Source organism: Urocampus carinirostris, chromosome 18 (assembly GCF_059441175.1).
Source record: "Urocampus carinirostris isolate Australia breed hairy pipefish chromosome 18, RoL_Ucar_1.0, whole genome shotgun sequence".
NCBI classification, from domain to species: Eukaryota; Metazoa; Chordata; class Actinopteri; order Syngnathiformes; family Syngnathidae; genus Urocampus; species Urocampus carinirostris.
In genome coordinates, this window is record NC_142366.1 from 12,618,424 (window position 1) to 12,643,486 (window position 25,063).

General features: G+C 37.0%; 2 protein-coding genes across 5 annotated transcripts in view; one reads left to right on the forward strand and one right to left on the reverse strand.

Annotated features, from left to right (window-relative positions):
- The window catches only part of LOC148348385 (uncharacterized), a 45,048-nt gene extending 35,704 nt beyond the window's left edge, over nt 1-9,344 (forward strand). For all 4 annotated transcript variants that reach the window (XR_015847494.1, XR_015847495.1, XR_015847497.1 and 1 more), the window contains one exon: nt 3,657-9,344. The gene's annotated coding sequence lies outside the window, so the exon portion shown is untranslated. The remainder of the gene's footprint in view (nt 1-3,656) is intronic.
- Nucleotides 4,250-13,414, reverse strand: insig1 (insulin induced gene 1). Its single transcript, XM_088321846.1, has 7 exons — nt 13,294-13,414; nt 10,685-10,770; nt 10,253-10,604; nt 8,121-8,245; nt 7,861-8,027; nt 6,591-6,690; nt 4,250-5,323 (listed from the first exon to the last, which is right to left on the reverse strand). Exons 3-7 carry the CDS (start codon nt 10,596-10,598, stop codon nt 5,294-5,296), a joined length of 768 nt encoding a protein of 255 aa, XP_088177972.1. The 5' UTR covers nt 10,599-10,604; nt 10,685-10,770; nt 13,294-13,414; the 3' UTR covers nt 4,250-5,293.
- Between the last annotated feature and the right edge of the window lie 11,649 nt (nt 13,415-25,063).

Below are 25,063 nucleotides of genomic sequence, written 5' to 3' on the forward strand. Positions count from 1 at the left end.
CAAACTAGGCAGTATCACAAGTACTCAAGTTTTCAGTTTTCACCGATTCAAAGTGACAATACCGTTAGAACGTTTTTTAATGACATTCAAGAAAATTAGTTAAAACCTGAAATATTTCATCCCATTTTTTTCAAACCAATATCGATGGAATAAATTGATACCCCTCAACCATAAAACTAATTTCTCATACCTAGAGAAAACATATATACCTATTAAGTATACATTCATAATTTGCCTTAAAATTGAATAAGGTTTTTAGAAGTTTATCATGATAAAACTGCCATTGGTGGGTAGCTGAAACGGTTATAAGCACTGGTGGTTACAAGTATGAATGTCTTATAAATAATTAGCTGCAAATCGTTTCTCATTCTTCCTTATTTGAAACCCCACAAAGTCAATAACTACAGTTCTGTCATTTAACCCAAACTGTAGAATAACACCACAACAAATATGTATTTTTCTTTGCTTTTACTATAACTATTTATTTTAAATAATCAATTAAAACAAAGCAGGGAATGTGTCTCAATTGGGGTTTAATGGAGGAAGGTGATACTGTAATTCAATAATAAAAATGACGCTGGCCGACCGGGCATCTGCCCATTTTCACTAAACTAAATAACACAAAGTCACTTTTTTCTTTCAACGTAAATTTTGGGCGAGGGTATACAATGTAAAGTAAAAAAAATGTTAATAGTAGTTTAGTGCCGTTATTACTGACGATAATAACGGATTTGTCCAATTAAGCTTGGGGCCTTCTTAAGTGAGCATGCGTTTGTTGTTTCAGTAATTGAAGAAAAGATTTATTCGGAACTGCAGTGAGAAAGGGATTATATTTTCCTTATTGGGTATGGTAAACACTTGCACTTATTTAGACATCACACTGACTTGTGACGTCACACGTTTTGAGTCTTTACATCGTCCCAACAAGTCAAGATAAGGCAGTGAGGTCACGTGACGGATTACAGCCAATCAACAAAGGCGACGGAGAGCTGGAAAACAACATAAAACGGAAGACTCAATTAGTGTTGAAAGAGACTTTGATTTGAATTTGATTTAAGTGCTGATTTGTGCTTTAATTTTTGTATTTTTCAATACTATTGAAGTGCATTATTTATTGATGTTATTGTGTTAAACGATATTTATAGTATTAAATGTTATCAAACCGTGCAAAACACATCTTGTCGTATTTTATTTATATTTCCTATTTATCATAAAATGTTCTCCATTAAAATAGCAACTGAGTGTTGGGGAAACAAAACAATTTTTAATTTAATTGTATTGTCTTTTTTGTCATTGATTTCAACGTTGTGAAACATTGTATGCAACGGCATTAGACATACAGGGTAAACATGAAAAATACTTTAAAGAGGAGAAAACTACCGTAAGGATAAATAGGTACAAATATTTACATAGTAGTGCTTAAAGACTGGCCTAATTTATAATAATAGTGCAATAAAAAAAAACATCTTAAAATTAGTGCAATGAAAGTAGTGCAATAACATCTGTTTGTGTTATAATAATGTCTGATAAATCTGGAGAACAATTATTATGAGTTGTAAATGACACCTTTGTAGTTAATATACATTATTTAACTTAGTTTAATTTTAATTTTCAAGTTATCTGTTAATAAAACATTTTTTGCTAACATAAAACATTTTGGGGTAATCTCTTACCCCAAACAATCGAAATGTGTAAACTTTCTGGGGTTTACCCCAAAAATAAACGTAACGATCTAGAAAAAACAACGTAGTGGACTTTAAGGAAACAAGAACATGTTAAACTCTTAATAATATGAAAATAAAAAACTATTGAGCATTCATATTCTTTAAAAAGAAACTTCAATAAAAATTAATTAAACACGCGCATTGTTGATAAATCATTTCTTTGTAACGTCCCAACGAATATTTTTTTGTAATAAAACATTTTTGGGGTCATCAGTTCCCCAACCCCCCCCCTACCCCCAGACATCGCTTTTTTAACTTTCTGGGGTTTTACTTAAAAATAAAACGATAACTTAACAAAACTAAACTATTTGACGTATTTATTATTGATGCAGAATTTAAAGAAACTTGAAAATGTTAAACCCTTAAGCTTTTAAATATGACGAAAAACTTTTGAGTATTTATATATGTAAAGTCAAACATCAATAAAGATAATTAAATGCATGCATTATTAAGAAAAAAATTCTGTGCAACAAAATTTGAGTTGTAATTATTTTTTTTTTTACAGTCACAAAAATACTTTTAGGTCCACCTGCAGTATAACTCTTTATGGGTCTACGCTTTAGGGTCCTGATGGGGGTCCCACATCATAAGTGCATGTGTTTCAGTCTTGGGGTGTTCCAAATGCCTGTCTCCCTCCCACTTGCGACCCCTTTTTGGGCAGGTGGAAAAAGCACTTGTTCCACGCGTAAACTTTAAATAGCGCTTAGATTAGAATAGAGTAGAATAGAAAAGTCTTTCTTGTCAATGATATTAATCCCGTAAAATTCACTTTCTGCAACGAGATTGGACATTTCACTCCAGGGTAAACATGCAATAAAGACTATGAATAGAAAAAAAGATTTAAAAACTATCTGAATAAATTGGCAAAATATTTACAACATGTTCCTAAGAGACAGGCTCAAGTTATTGGTTTTGATTAATAATCAAGGTTTTTTTTCGTATATTTAAATCCAATTTTGAGCATGTTCGCAAATAATACCACAAAAGCGCCTACAAAAGAATGCTGTTATTTCAAATAACCACGAAAATCTAAAAAAATCGATTATTAGAAATCATCTGCACGGCTTTATTTTTAGCTGCTGTTGCCAGGCAGATGTTTCCCCCACGCGGGTGTTATTAAAGAAAATGTGAAATTGCACGCACTCACTCAAAAATTGGGACGTACATGCAACATTGACGTGATTTGTTTTTTAAAAAAAAAATACTTTAACGACGAAGTTTTCACCAAAAGTTTGTGTTTGTTGAGTAATTCGTTTTAAAGAACAAGAATGAAGTTTCCAACTCAAAATAACAAAAACATGGCTATATTTAACGAGTAGTACAATATAAACTTTTGACCAAAAAGTTCTGGTATATTTACAATAGAGAGTCGGAGAAAATTCCAAATAGAAGTGCATCTTTTAAAAATAATTCAAACCTGCCGTGGCAGGTGTTATTTTGCGAGACTCCCACGGAGGTCGCGGTCACCCAAGCCGTTTTCTCCTTGTGTGGCATCGCTAAAATAGAATCAAAATCCTATTTCACCTTAGGTGCACCTGAATTTGATTTTTATTCATTTTAATCTCTGCTAACGAGCCCATTTGCTTTTTCACGGGTTTGTGTCAGCGCGTGTGCGTGTAACAGATTTGTACTTTTTTTGCCAGGGAGTTTTTGATACTCAACATTTTCTTGTTGTTATTAAAATGATACATACTTTGTGAACAATAAAATGGTATGATTTTTTCCCCCCAACCAATTATTTGTTTTTATTATTCATGCGCCAATGATGTTAACGTGAGTCAGCAACTTTATTTCAATTCCCTTAGTGGCAGGTTTGCCGTTGTTGGATTGTTTTTGAAGCATGACTCATGAGTTTGTGTTTTCAACCCAAATGTCAATAATACTGATGAATGACGTGACCATTTTAAACGTTATTTGTTTTTTTTCCACTAGGGGTCCTTCTATCTGATAACAGCGCAAGGCCAGGCTGGAAAGATTAATGCTGTCATCTAGTGGTCACCTGATATAACCACAGTTTGACTACTGCCCATTGATCATTCCTTTGCATTTTAAATAAAATCAATATGTATTTGTATCGCACTTCTCAGACACCGAAATACACTTCATAGTGTTGTGTATAAAACATTAAATCTACAATAAGAGAAGCACCACTCTCCACCCAACATAACGAAATGTCAATTACACACGCACATAAACTTGGTAAAAATCATAGGAAAAAAATATCACACCCTAAACTTTTCAAGAAAATTATTAAAAAAAAAAAAATTGATTATAATAGTTTGTTACAATTAAAAAATATGGTTAGGGGGAATGAATTGAATAATTTCATAACATATAACCTGCTCACAGTCGGGCGTAGTTTTGGCGTGGACAGGGGAACATGTCCGGACCAATGTCGAGCTTAGAAATATTGTCACTCCCCACCAACATAAAGATCAAACCTACGCCCTTGCGAACAGTAAATATAATTTTCTTATCTCAACTCCGACACCCAAGTTCTTACTCTTCCATAATAAACACACCAATTATTATTTCCATATGGATTTTATTTCAGGCAATGTTACAAAAAACAAAGTACTTCATCGCCTCCAAACTAAAGCTTGTTCTTCCACCTCACTCTTTTCATAAGACAATATTATATATACATAGCAATCCTTCCAAAATGTGTATGAGTCCACTTTGACACCGACTTCTGAGTCAGAAATCATAATAAATTACAACTTGGCCTGTGCGTATACATCAACCCTCACCCCAGTTTAACATACTGAGAGAAGTAACACAGTAATAACACCTGAACTTGTGTTTTGTGTGTGTGTGAATGACAATGGAGCCACTTTCTACAGCTAAAATACGTCATTATAATTACACGGGCAATCACAGATTGCAAAAAACTCATTTTGGACCCCTTCTGAACACTTGACGGTTAGCATTTGTCACGGAAGAATAGAATTACGTTGGATACTGGCTGCTTCCTAGAGTCTTGCTCTCTATTTTTGACTCATCTTCATGCTAGGAAATTTGTGATGCTTCAATCTCACTTTAGCAGATTTGACTTCCGCTAATACTGGATTATTTACAAACCATCTCAATTTCGAGGCCTTTTTTGTAAACACTTTAGGCCGCCATCTTGTAAGTTTGCAGAAAATACAGCAATCGTCTCTCGCTTAATTAGCTTTCAGCACACATGGAAATAAACATTTAGTGATGCGACTAGCCAAATTGGCACTCCTGCGTACATATCCTGTCGCTCCTCATTCCTCGGTGTCACATGATGCGGTAGAGTCACCTCAAAAAAGAAAAAGGCAGGAAGGCAAAAAAATAGGAAACTCATTCCCAAAAGGGGGTTGAATTTGTTGCATGCCAGGAGAAAAATCAGAATCCGTAACGTTTCCCTTTAAAAGTTTTCAAAGTCAAACCAGCTTCAAAGTTGAGAAAAAAATGACAAAAAGGCAAACAATGTCCTTTTTGGAGATGTGGGCAGGACCTCCTAGAGTTCAGATGGCACATTGGACCAAAGGCTTCATTTCACTCAAACCAGTTTTTTTAAGGGCTCCTTTGTGATGTTTCCGTCAGTCGCTGTGTGGTTTCTCAACACCAGCCTGTGGAAGCAACCATCAATGTAAAAATGTTCAGGGAGAACAATCCAATAACAAATAATACAACTTTATTCATTTAATTTTCCCCTATGTTGCTGTCTGGAGCCTTCGCTCTGAAAAATTTGGTCTACTCGTGATCCCAAGAGCCAAGAAGAGAGCCGCAGGCTTGAGAGCGTTCTCCATTCGGGCCTTGGTGCCGTGGAATGCTCTGCCATCTGAAATTCGATCTGCAACCTCAGCGGAACTGTTTAGATCTAGGCCTAAAACACTCTTCTGTATCTCATGGATGACCTATATTTTGTGTTGTCAATAGCTATGTTTGTTTTTTAATGCTACACTGCAACCTAGTCATTTGTTTTTATATTTTGAATTTTATATGAAACTTGAATTATTTTGTTTCATTTTTTATTGTTTGTTAATGCAACATCCATTGCAGCTTGGTCATCCTGGAAGGGGGATTACCTCAAGTGCTGTACCTTCTAATGGATTATTCATTGTCCTCATGCTGAGGTTTTTGAGTTTTTCCCTTGCTCTCATGTAGGTTTTAGATCAGGGGATGGTGTTTTAATTGTCTGCGGTTTGAAGTCGTCTGTGCAGCCTTTGAGACTCCTTGTGATTAAGGGCTATACAAATAAACATGACTTGACTATTCAACTCGCATTATACAACAAAGAGTGAAACCTACCCCTTGCACATTCATGTCAAACTTTTTGTAGATCTCAATTTCATTAGTCTAAAATATTACAATTTTAAATAATAACATCCACAAGATGAACGTTTATAAAAGAGAATTGAAATAATAAATTCCAAGCTAAATATTCACACATAAATTACTATTTCCGGTTTTCTGATCAGGGGATGGTCTAAATGAGGGCGATACAAATGAATGTGACTAAGTCTTAATGGATGCCCAACAATTTTAGCTTGTGACGAATATGTTAAATGCCACAATGAAATGATTGTTAACTATTGTTCAATAATCAGCTCTAACTTTAAGTAGTTTAAAACCCTAAAATTCCTACCCTCAATTTCACAATTTAGGTTATTTTCAAAATACTGACTAATTATTCAAATTCAAACTTACGTAATCGCCCAGCCCTAATTAAAACCAATTCAATTAAGTACATAATTACGAGGCTTTAAAATTTTCCACGAAAGCTGAAAACAACCTGTTTTAGTGCGGAGGCTTTTACTGTGGCAAACGCTTGTAGCACACCCTTCAAATAAAAAACACACAGTAACAACTTTAAACAGGGCATAACTATCATACCATGGCCAGTTGGCGTCCGATGTTTCCTACGGTGACACCGCCGGAGAAGAAAATACATGGCAGCCAAGAGCGCACGTACAAGAAGTCAGGAGACGTGTACCTGCAAAATTAGAACGTGATTAATAGATGCTCGTTTACGAACACAAAAGACAATTTTGTGAACTGCAACATGTTGCTATTACTCAGAATGGTCTCATTTAAAACGATTTTATTCATATGGTGCCATCTATGGGTACAGCTGTCAATAGCACATGGTACACCCTTTTAATGGCTTTTTTCAAGCACTTTTTAAGGGCTTTCAAAGCAAATTTTACAATTTCTCTAGTAGCATTGAAAGAAAAGGTTTGAATCAATCCAAAGCCCTGTTGGTTGAGGTTAGTGTTCAAATATGTCCGCAATCTTCTCGCATATTTTTCAGGTCCACGAATATACAATATCTGCGATTTACTTATACATTTATCAAGACATTATTTTTAGATCTCTGATAAATTGATATTTTTGTGGATCCGAACAATACGTTTGTGACAACACACAGACCCCTTTCCAGCCTATGTCGTTACTGGCTCACCTTAGGTTGCGTGCGCATTGTTGACCCCAAACAACAGAAGTAGGAGTACAAGTTTGAATAGAGCCAAGGAAGATTTGTGTGATGAGTTGCGTTTGAGTCAAAATTGACAAAAACATCATGCTCAGCAGTTGTGTGTCCGGGTGCAAAATTTGCAATTTTCAGGAACACTTTTTTTTTTAATATAAATTCCTGGAGAAAATAGTCGTCATAAGCACCATAGGAGCCTGTGGCTGCAAGCCATTAAAATAACCGACTGCACCAAGAAAATCATTAGGAAAGTAAGCCTTTGCGGCGCCTATTTCATATCTGGTAAGCTATGGTGGCGATCTGGTTTAGACTTACTTAAATGCTGAATGCTGAAGAAATGGAATGGCAAAGCCGAGTCACCAGAAAGCAGTGTCTGTGACATTTTAAGCAGACTTATTTTATTTTTCTTCATTTAATTCATGGTATATTGAGTCAGACTATCGAGAAACATGGCAACAATTTTAAGCATTTATAAGCACTCAACCCAAAATGTAAACACACAACATTAAAATTCAAGCATTTTCAAGGATTTTGAGCACCCGTATTAACACTGCCTAATACGCTTGCAGCCGACATTGGCAATGAATGACTCTACACCCATGACGTTTGTATTGGCTTGACAGTGAATGAGTTTTGTCTTTGTCAATTTTCAATGTAATGTGCTATTTTACATACTGATAGACGCCGTTGTAAACCAGCAGCTGTGTGATAACGGTGGCGAGGAATGCCGTGGTGACGCCCAGACCGAATCCGCTACGTGAGCGGTCGAAAGTCCACCAGAGGCCTAGCGACAGGGCGGCCAGGGTGAGAGACAGCTGTACACTGTTGTCGATATCCAGTTTCTGTATTTTTTCAGGTTAGGGATCAACTGAGCATCAAATATTTGAGCAAGCCGTAATGTTACTAGAAGACATTGACGGTAACTGAAAGGATACGACGCTGGCGTGATTGATTCCAACAAAGACTGCGATGCATCTCATGACGCTAGCCCATTCCCGCTTGAACTTGTGTGGTTCGCCCAGGTGACTGTCCAGGCACGGGTACAGTAGGCCTACCACCGCTGTGATTGAGGGAAAAGAAAGAAGTACTACTTATTTAAAGAGAAGCAAGAATCAAAACCCTGTAAGGCATGTTTCTTATTGTGGGTGGGTGTACACCTGGATGTGTTATTTGCTGAAATTAAGTCAAGTCATGTTTATTTTAAACAGCCCTTTATCACAAGAAGTCTCAAAGGGCTACACAGACCATAAAAGATTATTATTATAGCATCCTCTGATCTAAAACCTACATTGGGTCAAGGAAAAAATCTAAACCTGAAATAATCCCCCTTTCCAGGATGACCAGGCTGAAATGGATGTTGCAAAGGCATCGTCCAACTTGTGTTCTGCGCCTTATTTGTCAACCATTTTGAAAGCACACTTGTAAAACCCGATATAGCTAATATAGATGCATATAGCGTGTGTTGCTTTCCTTATGAGGCTTATTTAAGGCTTTTACCTTTTTTTGCGACCAATTTTTTTGCGGTCCATGTAGACCTATTGTACATGACGTATACCAGCTTTTATTGTAAGTGGATATTTTCGATGCAAACTACAAAATTTAACTAATGTCAGGAACTTTAAGCAATAGAACAAAGTTCAGCCTGATGTCAAAAAAACACGAGACCAAGGTCCAAGCAGTTGTGGTTTCCTGCTGACCTATACAACCGTTCCAAAAACAAACTGAAACTTTAACCATTGGCTGATAACACAAAAACATGTGAACAGATGGTGAGCATAAAGCAGAAGTCGCAGTTTCCTGTTGACCTCTTTTTAAAAATCTAATTTTGATCAAGTATTTTATTAGACTTCTTGTGATCAAGGGCTTTACAAATAAACAGGACTTGACTTTTATGTCATTCATCTTGGAGTGGGTGGCTGGTTCCCTTAACCACACGGGTCCTAAGGGCACCACTTTCTGTGGTGTGTCTAGGCCCTAGACTCTAGGGCAAGTACAGCCTGGTGGTTTTTCAAATTCTATATGCAGTATAACATTTTTGTTCGGAAAAAAATATAATAGACAACACTATATTTACTTCAAGTGGAGAAAGAACTAAGAAAGATCTGAAATAAATGTTTGTGTTGTTCATTTGGTAAATAAACTATGCTTGTTTTGACAAATCAACCATTTTTATTTTAGGATCTTGCTGTGACTGAATTGGTGCCGCGTTGTGTTTGAGGTTTATAATCAAATTGTAATCATTAATAGGGGGAGCAATATGCTGAGGTTGAAAGGTATGTGTAGTAAGTAATGACAGTAAAGGCGATTACAAAAGTATATATATATATATATATATTATATAAAAGCTGTATTTTTCGCAGTAAATGAACATACTTGACTGGTTATAATACGCAGTACTGTATAGCAGTTGGAGCATAACATCTTATATTTAAAAATAATCTATTTGTATAGCCTGTTAACGTTTTCATGAACTTATTAAAGTGTGACGATTGAATAGTCTTTGTCAACATAGTAGTAAACATTATGCAGCGAAATTACACATGGCACTCCATGGTACCATGTAATGGAACTTACAGAGTAAAAAAAAAAGAAAAGACAATCAGGATAAAGGCAAGAAAATATATTTACAACGCTGTGGCCCAAGTTATAATAATCGTGCAATTTTAGTGAATAGGGAACAAAGTGCATGGTGACACTACTGTGCAATCAACAAAGGTAAACTGATAATAAAGCATTTGACAGAAGTCAAACATGATGTCAAATCCGAGAAGGCACTGAATATAAATAAAGCGTTTACAGAAAAACAACTATTGTTATGATTTTGGTCCCACCCCACTTCCTTTCGCTTCCTCTTTCGAACAAAGCCTTTCCCTCCGAAAACCCCGCCCATTCAGTCACCCGTTATGACTCCAACCAACCAGCGCCCTGTTCGCCTCGTGTCCAGACCACGGCAGCCAATGAGAGCGCAGGGATATCTATAGAACCACGCACTTGGATCCTTTTAACCCTTTGCGTCGAAGAATAATGTAATAACGAATAAAAACGTTAATAAATCATAACAACTTACCTGCCCCAGTACCGCAACACGGCGGGATCCACCAAGCGGACGAGAACAAAGTGGTCATGACCTCCTCGGGGAAGAGCGTGACGTTGCGCTGAATCTGCAGCAAGTTGAGCACCAGAGCCAGGATGACTCCCACGGCGAAGAGAACCAACCCCCGCCGGAGCAAGTTGAAGGTCCGGTGGCGGTGCAGCGACCTGTAAGCGCTGCCCAGCAACGACACGATGGCGGACGTCATTGCCTCGCCTTTGGCGGTCAACAACTCGGTCGTGGACGACGCGGCCGACGGGTGTTCGCCTTCCGACTGCGGCGAGCGGGAGCAACTCCAGCAATGCTCCTCCAGGCTGGACATTTGGCACTAAAGATGAAAATGAACATGAAGCAAATGAAGTCGAGCGCCACATCGTGACGTCACCTTCGCCATAGTTGAGGGCTTACCTCGATCTTTCCCTCGCAGTTTTCTTTTCCTTTTTCTTACTCGGCCACAGACGCGAGGTATGTCCCCATTACTATCTCAGTATTAGCTAAAAAGAACCCCCCCCAAAAAAGAGGAGGTAAATATACGTTGCAGCGCCACAATAAAAAAAGGGCTTCTCCCTCCGTCAGACAACAAATTCACAGACTGTAGAGTCGGGTGAGAGGCGCTGGCCAATCAGAGGACAGGGTGTGATGTGACGTCACTTCACCCCACCTTCCATGCGCCACAACAACGGAAAGAGGCGGGGTGAAAGCGGAAATCCGACACGCCACCAAATCAAAAGTAAACCTTTCTAAAAATAAATATATTTGGAGGAAATGAAACTTAGAAATTACAGTGAAAAAAACCCTATGTGCTCTGAAATACTTTAGTATTAAAGATGGTTTTGCGATTTAAAAAAACTGAGTTAACTGCGGACCTGTTTTGGAATATAGCTTAGTCATTATCATTTTCTAGGAAATTTGTTTGACATGATCTCTGTCATTAAACACATATTACATCATTTATTTATTTTTTATATGTGTTTCATCACCCCCCATTTTCTTCCTTTTCTTTTTCCTTTTCCTTTTTTTCTTTCTTCGCAAAAAGGTGAGGTAAAATAATAATGAGTCTCTGGAGTTTGTATTCTCCTTTTGCTTTCTGGCACTCATTTTCCTTAGCACAAAACCATACAGGGAAAATCAGTGGTCAACTATGGCACACTGTACCTTTAAATATTACGGTCCAGAATTTGAATTTATACCAGAAAAAGTGCACGTCTACAAAAATGATGGCATAGAATTGTTTTTATTGTCATTGATTACCACAAATAATAATAATAATAATAATAATTTCCTTGTATTGTCATTCTGTGTAACAATGTACACAGAACGAAATGTCGATTGCACCTGACCCGTTGTAGCGAGCCGATGCAGCCGCAGCCAACAGAGGGCGCCGCCGACCACTTTTTAAGTCTTAGGAATGACTCGGCCGGGGCGCGAACCACCGACCTCCCAGTCTCAAAGCGGGCGCCTTACCATCTAGGCTACTGAGCTGGTAAAAGTGTACATTGTTTCTATGAAACTAGACATGGCACTTCAGGATAAACGTAATAAAAGACTTAAAATATTTTTAAAAAGTTAAAAAAAAAAAAAAAAAAAAAAAAAGAATATTAGGATTAGTAGGTAATAGATGGGCCTAAATTGTATGTATTACAGATAATAGCGCAATTACATTAGCAGCAGCATTGTGCAAAAGACAAGAATAAAGAAATAAAACATTATTTTTTTCTTATACAACATACTTTCTTTTCTGAAAAAATAATTGTGATGTGATTCGTAATATATTTGTCAAAAGTAAACACACGTGTCAGTAACCTGTCGGTGCCACTAAATGTTCAGAATGACCTGTCCTTTTGAAACAATCATTAATATATTTAAAACAGGCCTTTCAAAAGGTATAATATTCAACACCGAATGAATGGTAATTCATTAAAATAGCACATATTGATATCCAATTTGTTCCAAACCAAAATGTCTAACTAGTTTTAGCTTGGTAGAAAAAAAACATTCTCACCAGGGACTACTAGATCATAGAGAAGAGAAATAGAGCGTGAGGGAAAGCGCGCTAGTAAGAAGAGAAAGAAAGCAAGAAATGGAGAGAGAACAGAAAGAGAGAAATGAATAAAATGAGAGAAAGAGGAAAAAAAGAGTGAGAAAGAAAACAAGAGAAAGAAAGAGAGGGGAAATGAGAGAAAATAAAAGCAAATAAGAAAAACAAATGAGAGAGAGAAAAACAATAAAAGAAAAAATACAGAAGCATAGGAAATAATTGCATGGAGAGAGAAAGAACAAGAGAAAGAAAGGAAGAGAAAGAAAGGGAGACAGAAACTGATGAAGAGAGAGAAGAAGAAACAACAAGGGGGAAAAGGATGAGAAAGAAAAAGAAAGAGATAGGAAAGGAATAAAGAGCAAGAAAGACTGAGAGAGTGAGTATGAGAAAAAGAAAGGGAAAGAAAGAATAAGAGGGAGAAAGAAATAAATGGAAAGAGAGAGGACGAAATAAAATATAGGGTGAGAAAGAGAAAAAAGGAGAAAGTTCAAAAAAAAGAAAAGGAGAGAGAAGAGAAAAAAAGAGAGTAAGAGAAAGAGATACAGTTCCAGTTGAATTGTTGGTGGCGCCTAGCTTTCTGTCATATTTAAAACTGCAACTCCTTTATTTTTTCTTGTGCTTCTCTCAGTGTTTACTTGCGGGCCGGATTGAAACCTTTAGCGGGCCTGATCCGGCCTGCAGTCCGCATGTATGACATAACTATTTGATCTGCTAGAAACACAATACAAGCCATATATTGTCACTGTAATAAAAAAAAAAAAAATCAATACCTCCATACATTATGTGGGCATTTTTAAATATCTTTGCATTTTTGCACTTGTTTCGTTATAAAAAATTGATTCGCTCAAAAAAGACAAAAACTGAATATAATAGAACAGAAATCTACAATATCAATGATTGAATATAAAATATATATATATATGTTTTTAATCCGGCCAAATTAAAAAATGCAACACAAATGGTAAAAAAAAGTACATACCAGTGTGAAACAAATGCTTCCCTTTCTTCTCTCTGTTTGCAACAAACTCCACACTCGCCTTTTTATAGTCTGGCAGCTTTTGTGAAGGAGGTCAGTGGTGCGTTTGTTTGTGTTGTTGAACTAAGTTTACCGGGTGAAGCGCGACCAGCGTGTCAGACTGCACATAAGAGCACACAAACATCCGTGACATGCGAGTTCAACGTCCCTTTCCTGTAAAAACAGGAAAACCTTTTGTAATTTTTGAGAAAAACAAAAATGCCCTACTTGCTGCTAGCAAAATGATTGTCCCCCCCTCCCGAAGAACTTTTTGTCATATTGCCACAATTCAGGCTTCAAATTTCAAGCTAAAATAAATTAAACACACAATTATGAAGTGGAACCAAGTTATTTCAACATTTAGATTCTATTTACAACGAAAAAACAAAAAGTAGGTGTTGCAAAAATATTGCCCCCCCCTCTTCTCCAATATTGACCTAAATTACTAAGAATGACAAACAGATTGCACTTGTGTGTCAAAAAACTCAGTTTAAATGGACTTAAACCCAAAGCATTATGTAGCATTATGACAGCATTATAAAGACAAAAGAATACCCGAGGAAGGTTTAGGATAAAGTTGTGGAAAAGTTAAAAGCAGGAATGGGATACAAGCAGATTTTGCAATACAGTATTTACACATCACCCAAAGCACTGTTTGAGCAAAAATATCAAAATGGAAAGAGCATAAAACCACCTGGCCGTCCCGATAAAGCTTCAGCCCAAACAAGGACAAAACTAATTAGAGAATCAACCAAGAACCCATGATCACATTAAATGACCTGAAGGCATCCATAGCTAAGGTGAGTCAATCTGTGAATAAGACAACTATTAGTCGTACTCTTCCTAAATCTGCCCTATATGGAAAAGTGGCAAGAAGAAAGCCCTTACTGAAAGAATACCATTAAAAGGCCTGTTTGATCGCAAAAAGCCACATGTGTGGAACAAAAAACAAGTGGAACAAAGTTTCTGGTCTGATGAGACCAAAATTTAACTTTTTGGGGTAAATGCAAAGCCTTACTTTTGGGGAAGAATAACACCCTGAAAACACAAGCCCCCACTGTCAAACATGGTGAGAACAGTATCATGCTGTGGGGTTGCTTTTTTTTCAGCAGGAAATGGAAAGATTGTCCATGTTGATGGTAAGTTGGGTGGAGATAAATACAATGTTATTCTGGCTGAAAACCTGTTGGAGTCTGCAAGAGACCTGAGAATGGGGAACAGATTCACCTTCCAACAGAACAATGACCCTAAACATAGAGCAAAATCCAGACCTCAATCATATCAAGCATTCGATGAAAGATCTGAAAATGCTGTGGACAAACGATCACCATCAAACTTTAAGGAGTTTAAGCTGTTTTGTATGGAAGAATGGGCAAATATTTCTGTTTCGAGATGTGAAAAATGTATATAGACATACCCAAAAAGACTCGAGGCTGTGTTTGCAGCAAAAGGACCTTGGACAAAGTCTTGACCTGAAGGGAGAGAATATTTTTTCATTGTTTTATTTGTTAGCACTTTATAAGACCTTGAATAAATTTGGTATATTTTCACGATTTTGTCTCACATGTTGTTGATTCTTTTGAGTTATCTATACGTTTTAATTCTGAAATATGGCAATATGTTGAAAGTTCTTGGGGCGCCAATACTTTTGCAAGACACTAGTATCAACTACTGAAGTGATGCTAATGGCTAAAGGGAAGCTAGCCACCAAAGCAATGATATTCTTAATGCAGTTAGAGAAAATATCCAGGCCAGGGATTGAAAAAGAGATATTTTTGAAGATGACGATCTTGTTTCAGTCCTCCACATTCGAATATATTCATTTTTATTATATACGTTTATCTTAAACCAAGGGGCCACTAGCGCCATGTTAGCCCACAATAAGAACCGAGGGAGAGAGCTTTTCTCATTCTTTTCTTGTTGTAAACCGTGTCATCACTCCATTGCTATTATAGAGACGAATCCGATTATTTTCCCCCTTTCCTCCACGAGTTTCGAATGTCATTTTGTCCGTGGCGCTTTAGATTTGTTCCAGGGCCAAACAAAAATGACTTTTCTTTGAAACGCTAGAAAGCGGTTCAGTATGAATGTCACAGTTTTGCACTGCGTGAAAAGAAGAGTAAAGGTCACATCTATTTTTCTTCATTTATCATTTTTCTTAGAGCTGTGTGGCGCAAATACACATGGTCCATCTTTTGACCAAATAAACCGTTTTATTTTCAGCTTATTTGCAGTTTTCATGTCAAATACAACCCTCTTTTCAGCTCTCCATGTTAAAATTATTCAACAGGGCCTTTTTACGCTTCACAAATCAAAAGAATAGCTTCATAAGACGACTTTTACTACTACTTCGACTCGCAATATTATGCCATACCTCTTCTGAGTATTTATTTTTAAAGTTTTATTAATTTACCATGTTTTACATTTAACTTAATTGGTAAAATAAAGAATGATATACTTGAAATAATTGTAAAAAGACGAGTTTCTCCCATGATAGGTTTATCTAATATTCCCCCAGAAATACTATTTAAAATGGACATATTTTATATGTCTGTATATATACATGAACATATACATCCATCCATTATTTGCACCCTCAGTAGGGTCGCGGGGGTACTGGAGCCCATCCCAGTTATCTTCGGGCAGTGGGCAGGGGACACCCTCACCTGGTGTCCAGCCAGTTGCAGGGCACACAGAGACAGACATTTCGGTCGCTCATTCACACCTAGGGACAATTTGGACTGGCCAATTAACCTGACATGCATGTTTTTGGAATGTGGGAGGAAACCCAAGCAAGCACGGGGAGAACATGCAAACTCCACACAGGAGGTTTGATCTCATGACCTCAGAACTGTGCCGCACACGTGCTAAGTGTTGCGCCGCCGTGCTGCCCACATGAATACATACACATGTATATAAAATATAACACTTAAAGAAAGAAAATGTACAAGAAAAGACCATTTTGCTCATATTATAATAGTATTTTCTGATCTCACTACAAAATAAATCTTGAAGTGAGCAAAATTTCAAATTTTTGGGACTTTTTTCATACAGTAAAAAGAATATACCTAAAGAATAATGTACAATACAGACAATTTTGCTTATTTTAAGTAATATTTTTCTAAAGTTAGGACAAAAAAAACAAAATGAGAACTACTGTATTCGTATACTTTTTCATAAAAAAAGAAAAGTAATAATCAGAATATTTTTTTTAAATGGCAAAAATAAACTTTTGTTCATTTTAAATCATATTAAAAATTGTAAATAAAATATCATTAGAAAATTACGATATTTCTTAACTTTTAACTTTTTTGTTATATAGGGAAAAAAAATTACTAGAGTACCCAAAGACCAAGTTATTATATAAAGAATTTGTTAAAAACAATTTAGATTTATTCCCATTTATAAAAGATTTTACTTGATCCAATTTTTGGAACAAAATAGTTGACGGATAAATAAAATGTTTTGGAAATCAATTTTTGTTAGCTAATTGCTGCCTCTTTGTGACATTACTGCAATATAATTCTTTAAAAAAAACAACATCAATTTACTGTAAGTGACAGGATGGCTAGTGCTAATTCCAATAACCATTTTATTTGATCCGATTCATCAGCAAAACAATCGATTGTCATAGTCTAACTGGCGTCTTTTTGCGACATTACTTCAATTTAAATCTAAAAAACAGCAAAAGTGACAAGATGGCTAATGCTAATTTAAATTAGCATCATAATACTGCACATTTTTTCACGTGGCCCAAAGCAAAGACCGATGAAGAACAAGATAAAGCGGCAAGCTGCCACACTCGAGATGAGCAACGCCGTCAAACTCGAAGAGATTAGCAAGGGATTGAGACGCTAACGCGCCCAGCGGTAAAGCCTTGCTAAATTGATCCATCAAAGTCATTTTTTTTTCTCTGCTGCGATCAAACTGAGACGGAAAACATCCTAATCCAAGTCGAAGCACGGTGGATTACTCGTATAAACATCTTAGTTAGCTTAGGTGTCAAGATGAGAAATGGCTTGTAGCGCTATGTAGCTAGCTAGCTTGAGTCTTACAACAAGATCTGTGTTTTCTTTGATGAGGAAAACGAGGACATTTTCTTATTTTTCTTTTCATTTTTACCATTAGCGTAAATTCTGGACAACAGAACACACTTGGCTGAAAGTTGCATGCACAAATTTAAGGAAGAAACTCATCTTTGTTTTTGTACAAGCTGCACCGGATTCCAACACTTCCACCATCATCCCTGTTCCCCAAAAGACAGTAATGGACACCCTCATCGATTTCAGGCCTTTATTATGAAGTGGTTCAAGAAACCATTATCCCAACACTGTCTGCCACCTACTCAGGACCCCCACCAGTTGGCATACAAGGCAAATAGATCAACGGAGGACACCATCACCATAACACTCCACTCTGTGGTGATCCATCTGGAGCACTGAGGGACCTACGTGTGGCTGCTCTTCTTGGACATCAGTTCAGCCCTTAACAACATCACCCCAGGGATCCTGGTGCAAAACTACTACATCTAGGCCTCTTCACATCCATCTGTCAGTGAAAAAAGCACTTCCTAAGAGATCGTCCACAATCCATTAAGCTTGGAAATCACTGCTCCTCCACCATCATATTCAGCACCGGTTCTCCACAAGGGTGTGTATTAAGTCCTCTTCTCTTCACTCTCTATACATATGACACCACCGTTGTTGGACTCATCTCAAGGGGAAGATGAGTTAGACTACAGGGATGAGGTCAAAATACTGATGGCGTGGTGTTCAGTGAACTACCTCCTACTGAGCAATACAGATACAAAGAACATAATCCTGGAAGGGCAGAGCAGACCCAGCCCCACTTCACATCAAGGCAAGGGTCCAGTCTATTCGATTCCTGATTTCCAAAGACCTCCCTGGTCGGCCAACACGGTGTCGGTGATCAAGAAGGCTCAGCAGTGACTCCACTTCCTGAAAATGCTCAGGATAAACAACCTTGAAGAGAAGCTGCTGGTGAAATTCTACAGCGACACCATAGAGAGCATCCTAACGTTCTGCATCACAGTGTGGTACGCAGGATGGTCGGCAACGGACAGGAATGCCAAACAGAAGATCCCCGGCTGCTCCCTTCCCAGCCTGGTGGGCATTGCCAGCTCTCGCTACCTTTAGACTCGCTACCAGAAATAAACACATCCCGAAGGACTCCTTACACCCCAGCAACCTTCTTTTTGGACTGTTACCTATCGGGCCGACATTTCAGATCCCACAAAGCCTGAACGAACAGACTGAGGTATAGCTTCTTCCCCAGATCTATCAATACACTAAACTATAAGCAGACGTAGGACACGAGAAGCACAGATTTAAGTGAAATGTTTTATAGTTTTTACATTAGATGTGAATACTTTGTATTTTTTATTCATTGAAATTCCTATTTGTATATTCGGCCTGGGGAAGTGGTGGGCACCACCAGGCAGAGGCTGTACTTGCCCAAGAATCGACACCACAGTTGTTGAGTTGTTCCTTGCCTGCATGCTGGTTTAAGATCAGGTAATTGCGCAATTTTGTAATTGTAATCCTGTGCAGTCCTTCGAGACATTTTTGTGATTAAGGGCTATATAAATAAATGTGACTTGACTTGACTTGACACAGGAAGGGGTGTCAAGACAATCCAATGATGTTAAGGGATCCTTGAACCATGATATTATGCCAACTGGAGTGCAACTCTAGTTTTGTTGTAGCAACACAATGATAATAAAGGTTTAAACAAGAATAATAAACAACATGGCATGGCTCAACAACAATAAAAATGAACTAATTCACATCCAAAGCTGGAGTGACTAATCAGGAAGAACAGATTTCCCGAATATAAACATGTATCTGTCACTTGCACTATCTAAACCTATTTGCACATTCATTCTTTAATCAGCTATATGGCCTCATTCAGCGTTATAGATGAGGCGAGTTTTACCATATAACCCTAACCCTAACCCTCCCTCCCAAATTTGAAGTTGGTTTGGCCCACCACAACTCTTCTTTTCTCTAGTGATAAAATGAACAGAGAATAGCATGAATGATATCATTCAGGTGAGATGGAGGCCAAAAATAAGCTAGGTGGGGCTTAAAAAGCCAGGAAAATAAAAAGAAACGCTTTAATACAAGGACTGTTATAATTTGTTTCACTCATCTTGCACTTTTTGCCTGTCACCCGGTTGTCCCCAGTTGTGTGTTCTGCGCCGTGTTTGCAGAACTTAGCACTTAAATCCAGGGTTGGGTAGGGTTACTTTAACTGGAGTACCTTCAATTATTTTTGGATTACTCCTATACCAAATAATAATAATAATAATAATTTCCTTGTATTGTCATTCTGTGTAACAATGTACACAGAACGAAATGTCGATTGCACCTGACCCGTTGTAGCGAGCCGATGCAGCCGCAGCCAACAGAGGGCGCCGCCGACCACTTTTTGAGTCTTAGGAATGACTCGGCCGGGGCGCGAACCACCGACCTCCCAGTCTCAAAGCGGGCGCCTTACCATCTAGGCTACTGAGCTGGTATAAATATGCTAATAAAAGACAAAAAAAAAAAAATATGAATAAAATTACTAAATTTTATGCAGGCTTGGGGAGTAACGGAATACATGGAACGGCAAAAATGATGTTGGCAAGCTGTTTGGATTTCTTTTCATTTTGTTTTTGTCGCATTTTATGTTAGTTTTGCCGGAGATCAAAGAGATCAAAGCCAGGAGAGAAAGCTCGCCACGTGTTGTGAGTCATAATTTTATTCATATTTAGTTTAATTTGTCTTTTATTAACATATTTGGTATTGGAGTAATCCAAAAGTAATTGAAAGTAATCCAGTTAAAGTAACCCTACCCAACCCTGGTTAAATCCCTTTACCTGGTTGCTCCTTACACTCAAATAAGCTCCCAGTGATGGGAATTTCGTCTCTATTTCGAGAAGCGAAGCTTTCAGCTCGGCTCACTAAAAAGATCCGACTCTTTCAGCTCCCAAACGCCACTTCAGATTGTTTTTGTTGCCTCTATTCACATAATAGAAAGTATTATGTAACATTAGGCACATGATTACTTTTGGGGGACAAATGAAGCTAAAAAAAGGACAACAATGAAAATATAAGACAACAGATTTCGATATCAAACTACTGATACTGTACATAGGTAAATATGTTTTAATCTATATCAGAACATTTATATAATCTTCCTTTGAATTAAAATGGAAAAGTGTTTTCTGTTAACTTAACATGTACCTAAATTTTGTCCCAATAATAACGCATCATATGAGCTCGTTGCTTCGGGTAGAAAACTCCCGGGCTGAAAAGAAGAGGGCCTTTTTCATTTCAATTTCTTAAAAAAACTAAACAAAAAACAAAACAGTGGGGAAATTTCTTGTGCAGAAAAGAAACGCATTGTATCAATTAAGTCACTCATTTGAGGACTGTGTGCGCAGCAGTCGATGTAAATTAAATTTACATTAACATAAAAAACTAAACTCAATGTGAGCCATTGTAACTGATGTTAAGCTCTCCCATCCCTTGCGCATATGACATAAGAGAGGAGACCAAGTATAGCTAATACTACATAGAAAATATTATTCTAATTAAGAAGAGGTACACGATAATTATCAGGCTACCAGTTATTGGACTGGTCACAACCTAATATGACATCAAAGTTTTCAGTTCGATAGAAAAAAATATCCCTGATAATTAGTCATCTGCTGCCTCTCTAAAATATTCAATCAGCCAACACTACTTGTCAGAAAGATTCCAAGCATTTATGTATAATGTTTTTTTTTAATTCTATTTTTTTATGTAGTAGTAGCTGTCACAAAACGGACCGGAAAGCAGGAAGTCGGAATTCATTTGCGTAGCCGATCTGTCACTTTAATTGAGAAATAAAAGTTGTCCAACGCACAAACGGACCAAAAACAAAACAAAACAGGTTCAAAGGCAATCAAAATTACAAACTAGGCATTACTCAGATCAAATGGGCATGAACAGGGTTTCAAAGAGGGTTAAACAATGATCTGGCAACGGGCAGTCCCAAAAGGAGCGTTTAAGTACTCCAAAAGCAATCAGTCCAATGCGTCTCTGCCGGTGTCAAGGGGCGGGGCCAGCTGGGCGCCATGACAACGGTGCAGGACATGACAGTAGCAGCAATACTTGGTGTCCTCCTTTTTTTTGTCATGTGCGCAAGGGATGGGAGATATTAAGATCAGTGGCAAGGCTCAGCATTTTTACCGGGTGTTGTGATTGTAAAGGCTTCTGGATTTTTATTTTTTTATATCTCTAAATACTTGTTTATACTGTTCATATTCTTAGCTGTTATTTATTATTCACTGTCTTGCTGCTGTAACAAAATACATTTGCCCATTGCAGGACAAATAAAGGATTATCTTATCTTACCTTAGTACATTGAGTTTTATTTTGAGAATGTTTAATCAGCTTTCATCTTTGAAAACTGGAACTTTCAACGCCATTTATGGTTTGGAAAAAGAGAAGATAGTTGAAAGGAGTTTGTGTGAATGAACAGGTGACATGACGCCAACCTCAGCGTGTTTATGCAGTTTGTTTACACAAAAGACAGAATAGGAAAATCGGAAACGCCTCCGCAGCAGCCAATCGGAATCCTCGATCGTCTCAAGTCCATTTCTCAGCTCATTTTCTCCGCCAATCACAACGGAGGAGAGACATTGTTTATCTTCTAATCTTAAATCGCATTTTTAAACGGCTGCTAGCAAGGTCTATGATTTTTACTGTCATGGGTTATTTAGAATAAAATTAAACAACAAATGAAATAAAACAAAATTAAATAAACATGCATCAATAAAATAATACAAAAATGAATAGAATAAAATATAACGATATAGAATATAAAAAAGACATAGGAAAAAAATACAGAAGAAAAATAATAACAAAAATAAAACCAAAGAATAAAGATACATTATACAAGGAAAAGAACAACAAAATAAAAATATATTAAAAGACATAATTCTACAAACCAATACAAACCAAATAAACAGTACAGCAAAATAATATAAAACCTAAAATAACTAATAACAATAATAATATAATAAATAAGATAATCAAATAACAAAATGAAATACAATACAATGAAAAATAGAATAAACAAACAAAGGAATAGAACAAAATGAAAAAAAAAATCCAAAGTGAAACAACATAAAACACCATTAAAAATACAAATAAAACAAAGAAATACAACAAAATTATACAAAACAATATAAAACAAAAACATAACTTAAGAAATAAAACATAATATCTCAGGAAATATATAAAGAAAAATATAAAATAACATAAACAAATTAAAATACACACAACACAATGAAAAAAAATATAGTAAACCATAATAACACAAAAAAGCAACAAGTAAAACCAAATAAATTTAAAAATAACATGAAAAGTAGAATAAAATTTCATAACAATTTAATTTAGTTGAAATAACAAAAATATAATCATCGCATAATGATTAAAAAAAAGAAATGTATTAAAAATAAAATAATGATAATAAAAAAAGAAAATCGATGTCATAACCACATTGGCGTTACGTCAGTGTTGAACTGATGTCACCTCAATGTGGGCCTCTTCTAGTTTAATATTTAACACAGTATTCTCAATGGCGGCTGTTCCAGAGAGACCGAGAGAAAAAAAAGACGGGGGAAATTTTGTTTATTCAGTCCCAGTTATAGATAAATCTCCAGCTGGCAAGTTTAGGTTGCTCCAGTTCACTGAATGACCCCATTCATACAAGTCACCAACAGAGGGCGCAAATACATTACAGTAAAAAAAAAGGAAGCGCCAGTCAAAACAAATAAAAGGAAAACATTTTACGAAAAACAAGTAAACGAATTGAGAACAACTATTGAATTGACACTCAATCAATTTTCTTTAGCTCAAAGGTTTTGAAACAAACTATGAATACATTGTTTGCTAAATCATGGATTTACCCAATTAAAATTAACTCATTCAATGCCGGAAGTTTCTCGCGAATGGGAAGTACCAGTGCCGGCCAAAATTGAGTTTTGTGGCTGTATAGACTTTGAACGCATCAAAAGAAAGATTCATTAGAAAAAAAGAAGTATGTTTCCAGCGTTTACCATTGCTTAGTAAACAACAGTTGAACATTGCTATGTTTCTTGAAAATACTCGTTTCCAAGAAAACTTCTGAGAAAAAAGGCTTTTTGTGAAAGGCTGCATTTCAAGCAGAACTTTGACTACGGTTCTTTTGTTTTTGCATTTGTGATACCTCCAGTAGCTAAATAATCCTTTCCATAAACACAAGGGCCCTTTGCCTGTGAAATAACATTTTATTGCAAGAACAATGAATTTATGCATGAATGATGCATAAACTTTGCAGTAACTTTTCATGTTTCGTGTAAAGTGATCGCATGATTACGGTCACCATGCCGATCGCGTTCCTTGCGGAAGTTCACGAAACATCATCCCTCTTTGCCCAAAAGTGGAAAAGGGACTTTGTCATCTTTTTAAAAAGAAAAAAGCTATATTGAAGCATTAATGTCTGTATCAATCATATATTTGCTTTTCTCACCACACTGCTTCACTGGGCCTACTGGCCATATGGAGCCCCCTAAACACACCAATTTTTTTTTAAACAACATCTTTTCACATTTTGGCACTCTGGGAAATGATTTTGAAAACATATTAATATGTAATGGCACTGAATGAGTTAAGAATAATGAGCAAACATCTCATCTCATCAGCTGCACCGCTTATCCTCACTAGGGTCGCGGGGGTGCTGAAGCCCATCCCAGCCATCTCCGGGCAGTGGGGAGGGGACACCCTGAACTGGTTGCCAGCCAATCGCAGGGCACACAGGGACAGACAACTCGCTCGCTCATTCACACCTAGGGACAATTTGGACCGGCCAATCCACCTGAAATGCATGTCTTTGGAATGTGGGAGGAAACCGGATTGCCTGGAGGAAACCCACGCAAGCACGGGGAGAACATACAAACTCCGCACAGGTCCGGTAGCTGGATTTGAACCCATACAGGAGGATCCCAAGACCTTAGAACAGTGCCACACACGCCCTAACCACTGCGCCGCCGTGCTGCCCATGAGCAAACATATTGATAAAAAAAAATATTGAATTAACGCTTCGTTATCTTGGTTTAGCTTCAAAGTTTTAAATATTACTATAAACGAAAATAGTTAATATTCATTTTGCAAACACTTACTTTTTTCACCCAGCTATTTAGGTTCTACTATCAGTATTGTCACATATCGCTTTCTGTCAATGACAAGGTCTGGCTCATCTCTGAAGAGCAGGATGATGATGTCGCCTTACACCGAAAAACAACAGCAACCAGGTGATGAAAGTGCTGTATCTGAATCATATTAGGAGGTTTTGTATGGGAGAGCAAACCCTTACCAAAAAATCCGTCCTGAAGAACGGTTGGGCGCTGCCAGGCTGTACTTACCTAAGACAATCCTGACAGTTAAGGGATCCATGAACCGTGAACCGGGATAGACTTACACGGTGATACAGTTAAAATCTAACATTTAATAAGCTTTGCATATAATCCTCAATTAAAAACTTTAAGAAAATATCAAGGCATTATTTTTCCTTCACATTTATACTTAAATGATTTGATTTATGAGTGTAGGTGGCTTGTTATCAGGAAAGATTACACCATGAGGTTGTTGACAATAAAATGTGTGAAAGGTCAGCATGTGTGCAGAAATGATTGCATTCA